This window comes from Bicyclus anynana, chromosome 20 (assembly GCF_947172395.1).
Source record: "Bicyclus anynana chromosome 20, ilBicAnyn1.1, whole genome shotgun sequence".
NCBI lineage: Eukaryota > Metazoa > Arthropoda > Insecta > Lepidoptera > Nymphalidae > Bicyclus > Bicyclus anynana.
The window spans coordinates 6,435,920-6,444,708 of NC_069102.1; the positions used below are offsets into that span (position 1 = coordinate 6,435,920).

The 8,789-nt window shown below is 35.5% G+C and overlaps 2 protein-coding genes across 2 annotated transcripts; one reads left to right on the forward strand and one right to left on the reverse strand.

Annotated features, from left to right (window-relative positions):
- Nucleotides 1-1,768: 1,768 nt before the first annotated feature.
- LOC112046753 (tumor susceptibility gene 101 protein) lies at nt 1,769-5,200 on the reverse strand. Its single transcript, XM_024083524.2, has one exon. It carries the CDS (start codon nt 5,055-5,057, stop codon nt 3,855-3,857), a length of 1,203 nt encoding a protein of 400 aa, XP_023939292.2. The 5' UTR covers nt 5,058-5,200; the 3' UTR covers nt 1,769-3,854.
- A 513-nt stretch (nt 5,201-5,713) lies between these two features.
- LOC112046748 (60S ribosomal protein L12) lies at nt 5,714-8,026 on the forward strand. Its single transcript, XM_024083515.2, has 4 exons — nt 5,714-5,904; nt 6,008-6,081; nt 7,438-7,618; nt 7,800-8,026. The coding sequence occupies exons 1-4, from the start codon at nt 5,868-5,870 to the stop codon at nt 8,000-8,002; spliced, it is 495 nt and encodes a 164-aa protein (XP_023939283.1). The 5' UTR covers nt 5,714-5,867; the 3' UTR covers nt 8,003-8,026.
- Nucleotides 8,027-8,789: the final 763 nt, after the last annotated feature.

Genomic DNA, 8,789 nt, shown 5'->3' on the forward strand with positions numbered 1-8,789 from the left:
AATTTATAAATAAAGTCTATATTTAATACAGGCAAAATATTACGTCTTTATCTGAAGATTCTGATATTTTGCAATCATACATGTTGATACTGAATAAATTTAACAACTTTTTTTATTCGATGAAAATTGCCGCCAGTTGCCTCAGAGTGGTTGTAGAATAACGTATGATATGTCATTATAAGTCGCTAGGTCAAGAAAGAAATATTAAAATTATCATAAATTTAAAAATATTAAAGAGTCAAAAAACCCCTAAAAATTTCAGACCCCTAAAAAAATCCCATTTCACTTATTTGCCCCCTAAATCTGCAGGGCTAGCACGGGCAAGGGAGAAATTTATCCACGGGGAGAGGATAAAACGTTTATCCCCCACACTCGTTTTATCCACTCACCGCGCATGGGCACGCCGGTGGATATATTATCCCCGGTGGATAAACGGAGGGAAAGACTTGTCCACCCATTTGTAGATATCTTATAAATTGGTATTAGGTATATCAATAGTGGAAAAATAAACGTAAATTTGATAATATTTGGTTATTTTGTGCATATTATTTATCTGTTTTCTGTGGGCATTGTTTTGTTTGGTGATTGTTTTTTGCGGTGGTTTGTAGTAGGTATCTATAGTATCTATCATACTAGCGGACCCGGTCAAGCTTCGTTTTGACATAAGTGCACTTATTCTCTATCCCTACTCTACCCTTCTATACCTCTACCCTACCCCTGCCCTACCCCTACCCTACCCTACCCCTGCCCTACCCTACCCTACCCCCACCCTACCCCCACCCTACCCCTACCCTACCCCATATTGCGAAGCAATTGTTAAAGACCAAAACATGCGAGACATAATTGTTTTTTTAAGTAAAGTTTTATCCCCACATCAACTTCACGGGGATAAATTTATCGCGTTTAAATGTCAAAAGTCCCAAAGTATATAATTTTATCCACTCCATATGCCATAGTCGAGGAAAAGATCTCCACGCGTAATGTCAATCGGGGATTAATTTGTCTTTTCCTTGTGGCCATGCTGACGGGTGGATTTATATCCTCAGTCAGTGGATATAATGGGTGGATAAAAATTTTATCCCTTGCCCATACTAGCCCGGCTGGGGGGAAAACCCCTAGGTTGGGAACCCTGTCTTTATGCTTGGATGTTGAGTGTTGGTGACACTATTACAATGCATGTTCTAGGTAATACAGCCGGCTACAAGCTAACACTATACATTTCCCACCTTCAAGTCACAGCCAATAAGTCTGTATTAATAGCCAGGAAAGCGCAGTGTTGGCCGACCCCCCACTAGGTGGACCGAGGATATCAAGCGGGTTGCAGGGAGCCGCTGGATGCTGGCTGCTCGAGACCGTTGTGCTTGGAGGTCCATGCAAGAGGACGTATCGGCTGGCAAGGTAAGGGTTCATTTACACGAGCGGCAACTCTACCGATGACCGCAGTCTACTGCAGTCAGCGACGTCTCGGCGGTAGTCAACGGCAGCAGCTGCCGCTCGTATAAATGAACACTAAGGGTAAGGGCCAGTCACGATTGGCTTTGTCGGCAAATTGGCTAGTTTGCTTGTTCAACAAGAGCATCATGAACATTACATGTTGGTGAACTATTACACTTTACACTTTACAGGCCTGCTCAATTGATACATAAAAAGAGATAAATATTTTATCTATGCCTCTTATACAAAATACATTAATATAACTAGCCATTTATGATATTTAATTGCTATAAACAATAAGAATTAAATAAAGATACAGTAGATAAAACAATGATCAAAGGTAAATAATAAGTTTTTTTTCATTTATTGTCAAAATCATTAAATATTACAATTTTAATAATTTTACAATTACATAATTTATACTTTTAACTGCAATTAAATTGCATGATCTATGCATTCATACCAGCACCTAAGACTGTCCTATCTGTGTTACCATTTTAAAAAACCATACTAATTAATTTAAATCTAACCATGCTACAGAGTGGGAGCCAGAGTGGTAAGACCATCATCATCAATGATATTTTATATTATAGATTGGTCATGTCCCTACTAAATCACCGCAAAAAGTGATTCGAATAATAGGCTACAAAACTGAGCGCACACATGCACAATTTAGTCTTTAATTCAATTATTTATTTATTTATATATAGTTTTTACACTTCCTGAACACACAACTCAACATTGTTTAAATAATAATGTTTGTTGTTGTCCAAACTAACATTGAGACGTAGTCTTTTGAGCGTCTCATTTTTCATGACCTAGTAACACATGTAACAGTATTTAACATCATTGATCATCATATTATAAAAGAAGTTTGCTTGCTTGCATAACCTTGCTTGCATATGAGCCGACGGTAGAACTACAAAGTTTGGATTATAATTGGTTTTAGGTAACAGGTTCCAAGGTCTTAATATTTAATCATAATATAGTAAATTTTATTCAGAATGATATAAGAAATCATATCAGTCAGCCAATAACTTAGCTTCTGGCAACCCTTCACTGGGTACTTCAAAGGTCCCTAAGCTTTAAAACCTGCTACCTCCCAAAGCAACTATGATCCAAAGTTCATTGTAACTATCATATTTACCTATATTAGGAGTGGAGGCTCTCAAACTTTTTTATAAAATGTGGACATTTCACATCATCAATTAAATGAGCAATAAATTATTGTTGGATCTTGATTTATACAAATAAATAGGCAGGTAAGATACTGATATGGTTGGATAGAACTTTATAATGAAAAATTGTGTAAGCTATTAACATGAAAATATATAATTTGTGTCTTTTCATTTTCATGTTTACAAAATTAATATTTTATCCAGAACTTAAAGCTACAATAGCAAAACATTGGTATTATAAACATTAAAGTGTGATTATGGATTTACAGCTATAATTCTCTACACACTTAATTCAATTACATAGTGTCATAAAACACTTATAATAATTTTAATTTAAAATAACAATTGTCTTTAAATAACATTTTAAGACCCATTTTTATTTATTTCCACGTGATTTCTAATAAATTGTGAATCAATTATTTTAAAAGTAGGTACAAACATAAAAAATCAACCAATAAAAATGTATTGGTTTCCTTGAGTATACATTTTGGATTTCATATTTTACCATACAAAAATTTAAGAATTATTATTAATCGTTGTAACAATTATACCTGTATTATACATATTATGTTGTAGCATGCTGCATGATATGAAATACATTGTACATATTATAACACAACAAAGTGCTTTCCATGTATAGTATAAGCAATATGCAATCAATATTAATTTATACAAGTCCATATTATGCTATTTTATGTCTTCACTGAAGTGTTGATAAGAAGAAAAAAATCTCACAATTGAATGTATTATAAAATTATTTTTATTACAAGCATACTTAAAATAGTCAGCCAGGCAAACTATTAATGTTACAGTGTCTATTTGAACACATATTTAATCAAAAATTCATGAAGTATACAGAATATTGTTCTATATCAGCAATACATAAGCTATATCATGTAATATATAAAGTATACTTCTATAACTGTCTATAAACAAAGTGCCTTAACTGACCAACCAAGCTGAATTTACCTGCGACTTTTTAAAGCCACTATTTTTCATGTGTCTTATGAAAGATAGAACAAAGAATGATAAAAAAAAGGAGGTTTTTGTTTGGTATACATACAAAAATCTTACAAGTGTGAGTCTAATTTGTAGTATTAATTTTACAAAGACAGAGTCCAAAAGAATGTACTTATGTATATGCAAATACATCCAAAATACAGAAATATTAAATTTTATATGCTTGGTCAGTTAGGCTGAAGATATCAAGAAATTTGTTGTATTGCAAGTCAGTAACAGGGCCTAACAAGCTAGTTGAGCCTTTTGTCTACACTTATGCATTAGAGCCCTTAAAGTGAATTGTTGCCGAGCTAAAGTTCGGACTTGCTTCAAAAATGTATCCAAATCAATAATCTCTTTACGCAAAGCCTCACCCATGTAGTAGATAGCATCCTCGAGAGTGGCTTCCTCTGCAAAGGCATTTAAAAGCTGAGAGTACAAAGGAGCTGTGGTCACAACAGCCTCGTCAACATCTACAGTTTCTTGTTCACCTAAGTGATCAACAGCAGATTGCAGCTCTTTCTCCTTCTCTTGTAAAATAGTCACATTTTTATCAAGCTCAGTTCTCTCCCTCTGCAATCTTGTCAAAATGTCCTCCAACCTTGTTTTTCCTTCACGCAATTCTTGTTGGGTACGTCGCAGGGTTTCAAGCTCAGCTTGTGACTGCTGAGACTGCTCCTTAAGTCTTCGCCTCAGTTTGTCCTCCACTGCTGATAATAGTGAGGCCTTGATATGCTCCTCTGTTATAGTTCCACCGGCTGCATCAGGGCCTTGTACATAATTTGTTGCTGTTGGATATGGTGTTGGGTTGGGTGGAGAGAATGGTGGCCCATTAGTGTTGGCTGAACCAGGATAAGGAGTACCATAATTTGGGTAAGGCAAGTTAGAAGTTGTAGGATATGGTGTCACCGAGGGGTAGCCAGGCTGTGGAGGGCTCACTGTAGGATACGGGTATCCAGACGGTTGTGGCATAAAAGAGTTAACTGGATATGGAGGGCGAGTTTCGTTTCGTGGTTTAGAATAGACTGGTGGCAATTCTCCGAATGCATTTATCATGCATTGTACAAGTGTCTGAAGATTAGATCCATTTGGAGTCCACTCGTGTAAATACGGTAGATACACTTTGCCATTGCTGTCGACGTATCTAGATACCTTTAGGGACATATCAGCTGTAGGTTTTACGAAGCACAGAGGTACGTGCTGAGGATGTGTATCCATTAACCAGATGCACACAGGTATGTTGTAGAATGAGCCCTTGTAGTTCACCGGTATGGTTCCTTCGATGTTAAGCAAGTCTTTTCGTGCTCCATTATTGAACACAAAGGCTTCTAAACGATAAGTCAAACTACGATAAACTTGAATCAGACTAATCACCTCTCGTGATGTAATATCCCGATGCTTGTACTTAGCGAGATACACTTTTAAAACTGCCTCGTCGTTGGCCATGGCGATAATCACATGCACAAAGTGCTGAATATAGTAAAAAATATAAAAATTTATAACTAATGAATCAACAAGATAAAATTACAAGGCCCAAACCAAATCAATTTTTGTTTGACAACCATAGAGCCATAGACATCACAAACGTCAAATGAAGATAGACTAGACAATAGACATAGAATAGAGCACAATAAATATTGTTAACAACTGAGACTGACAAACACAGAACAATCTTAACGGACCAGTGTTTTTTTTTTAATAATAAGCTTTACGCTCTGGGTTCTATAGCCTTTTTGAGCCCACGGACAAGTGACAACCACTGCATCAATACAAAAAAATCTAATGTCAGTTGTCTGTCAAGTATCATTTTTTTTCATGGATTATCGATTATTCGAGTTCTATACTTTTTTAATAACGCGTCTTTATTTTCTATGTTATTTGACAATAATATAATTTGTTTCCCAGCAGGCAAAATATTTGATCATACGCATACAGCCCCGATTTACAAATGTAGATTAGTGTTAAACAATCGCCAAATGTATTATCATGACGTTGTCTACAATATCAAAAACGTGAGAAGGCAGTCCAGTGCACTGTAACTTGAAAATATTGAAGTTGTCAATGTCAATTTCAAAGTCGTACTTCACGGTGACAGACAGTGAACTGTCATCTGTGCCAAAATTTAAAATTCGATCTTTTTCGACGAACTGTCTGTCACGTTTGAAACGTTCTCAGCAGAGTTCGTAATTTTAATCCAAAGTAATCTCTTTGGATTGGTCTTTTTATTGTGAATTAGTATTACAATAATATTAAACAATGCCGCCAAAATTTGATCCAAACGAAATTAAAATTGGTAAGTGTTCAGAAATTCGTAAATAATGCACATAGTCGGTGTCCGAACTTTTTCCTTTGAAGATTTTGACTTCAAAAATCAACGTTTTTTTATTTTATTACAGTCAACTTGAGATGTGTTGGTGGGGAAGTGGGTGCTACATCATCTTTAGCTCCTAAAATTGGTCCACTTGGTTTGGTAAGTATGATTTCGACAAGTGTCCACAACTCACAAGTCTTAACCTCTATTTTCTCATGTGACATAAAAAGTAGAACTTTATTTTGAACGTCATTTAGTCTTATATTATTGCACGTTTGACCAAATGTGTAATATAAACTATATTTAGTAAATTAATATATAATTGATAACCACATAGATATAAATTTTGGGCATTTTAGTTCTATGAAATAAGTACCACTTTCTAATAGTACCTACCTATATTTGACAGAGAATGCAATATTGGCTGTAATGTACTAAAGTGAGGTTACACCTATGTATATAAAGTTCCTCCAAGTTTGCCTTACCAATTATTATTGTTAGCTTTCAAGTTTTTTTTATGCCAATGCAATATGTTCCACCACCACATGTGTTCCAGTCTGAAGAATATGATTGAAATTTTATTTAAAATCAAATATAGCTCAATGCTATACTGATGGCTCAGAGCTCATAATACAATGTTGTTTGTGTGCCTTAAAATGTTGGCTTTTCAAAGATTGGTTATGTCACATCTGGAGAGCCATATAAGTGTTGTAACTACAAAACTGAATCTGGTGGTTGAATGTAACTGTAGATGCATTAGTGTAGCTTTTGAGCATTTGAATATGATGTATGATCCTGGGGGGTGCCTCCCTACCAGGCGCGTCCTTCCGGGTGGCGGATGGAAGGAACCCGTGACTCAGGATACGTTTCCCTGTCGCGGCTACTCCGAATGCCCAATAAGGAGTCGCGGACCAGGCTATTTGATTATTACCAGTAATTATTGTCTTATTATATATTACATATTTATCTACTACAGTTTTCTAATCTACCACAACTAAACACTTTAATAATTAATTAATCTGTAGCTCTGCTTTTTTGTTTTCTACACTTAGCATCTTTAACATTTCTTTATGTTCTGAGGCTGATTTAGCGAATACTGCAATGTTATCTGCGAATCTCAGTAAAATTTAATTAAACACTTAAAAGTTCACAAAAGATATAGACGAGGTTTTGTTTTTGAATATGACATAATTTACTTACAAATTTTAGTTCTGGCAGATTAAAAAGTACAGGAGGGCAATATTTTTAAGTCAACTTTTGTATATATATTATATAAAACATTTCAAAAAACGAACATCAGTATTTAAAGATGTTGTTGTTGCCTTTTATTTTTTGGAATCATACGGAACTTGAAAATGAAATATTGCTTGACTGAAACTACCAAGTAGTTTTAAAAACACTATATTAAGATAGTATCAACAAATAGAATCCACATATTTGCTACTTGTATTAATTTTTTTTAATGTCATTTTGTCTGTAATTTGCCTTATAATAATTTTCTTGCCTATGCCACAGTCCCCCAAAAAAGTGGGTGATGACATCGCCAAGGCCACTGGAGACTGGAAAGGCCTGAAGATCACAGTACAACTGATTGTACAGAACAGACAGGCACAGATCTCTGTGGTACCATCTGCCGCTGCTCTTATCATTAGAGCTTTGAAGGAACCCCCACGTGACCGCAAGAAGCAAAAGAACAGTAAGTAGTAATTTTTCTATCCCAAAAAAAAAAATATTCATGGGACAAGCATCTCTAATACATATAAAATAGCTGAACTAGAACAATAAAAATTTATTTGGTCCACTAGTGACTTGAATACAACTTAAACAATCTTATTTAAGTTTTTTAAATACTGATATCATATTTTTTTGTTTTCCAGTCAAGCACAGTGGGAACATCACAATGGAAGATGTAATTAGCATTGCCAAAACCATGAGGGCGCGCTCCATGGCAAGATACCTTTCTGGCACAGTCAAAGAGATCCTTGGCACTGCACAGTCTGTTGGCTGCACTGTTGACGGCAGACCACCACATGACATTATTGCTGATATTAACAATGGTGCATTGACTATTGATGAATAAACTGTGTAGGGCATAAAAAATAAATAGTGTTTTATTTTTAATTCAATTACTACTACTCAGTCTGTATATCCAGTAAAAGCAATTTAGAATTCGAAGTTAAAACACATCTTACTAATAATAGAAACGCGAAAGTTTGTACGGATGTTTGTTACTCTTTAACGCCGCAACTACTGAACCGATTTGACTTAAATTTAAAACCAAGATAGATAATACGCTGGATTAACACAGGCTACTTTTTATTTCGAGAAAATCCATAATATTTGCGAATAACAAAATTCCATGCGGATGAAGTCGCGGGCATCCGCTAGTTATTATGATACTCCAAGGAGAAGTGAGAACATCGTAGAACACTGGTCCACGTAAAAAAATGTTGGACATAGCAGTCGTCAAGTCCAGATTTTTTTCGTTTTAAAATTAATACTCAAAGCTATAGTTACTGATGTGTATTTTTTAAGTACCTACCTATTTCCCCAATCTCGTGTCCAAAAGTCTTGTACTGAAGAATCGGCCCCTTGATGATACTACCTTGTATATCTTTACTGTGATACTACTCTTTATATTACAGCGAGTTGGTTGTTGAGCCGTGATAGCCCAGTGGATATAACCTCTGCTTCCGATTCCGGAGGGCGTAGGTTCGAATCCGGTCCGGAGTATGCACCTCCAACTTTTCTATTGTACATTATAGAAATTAAATATCACGTGTCTCAAACGGTGAATGAAAACATCGTGAGGAAACCTGCACGCCAGAGAATTATTTTCTTCATTCTCTGCGTGTGTGGAGTCTGCC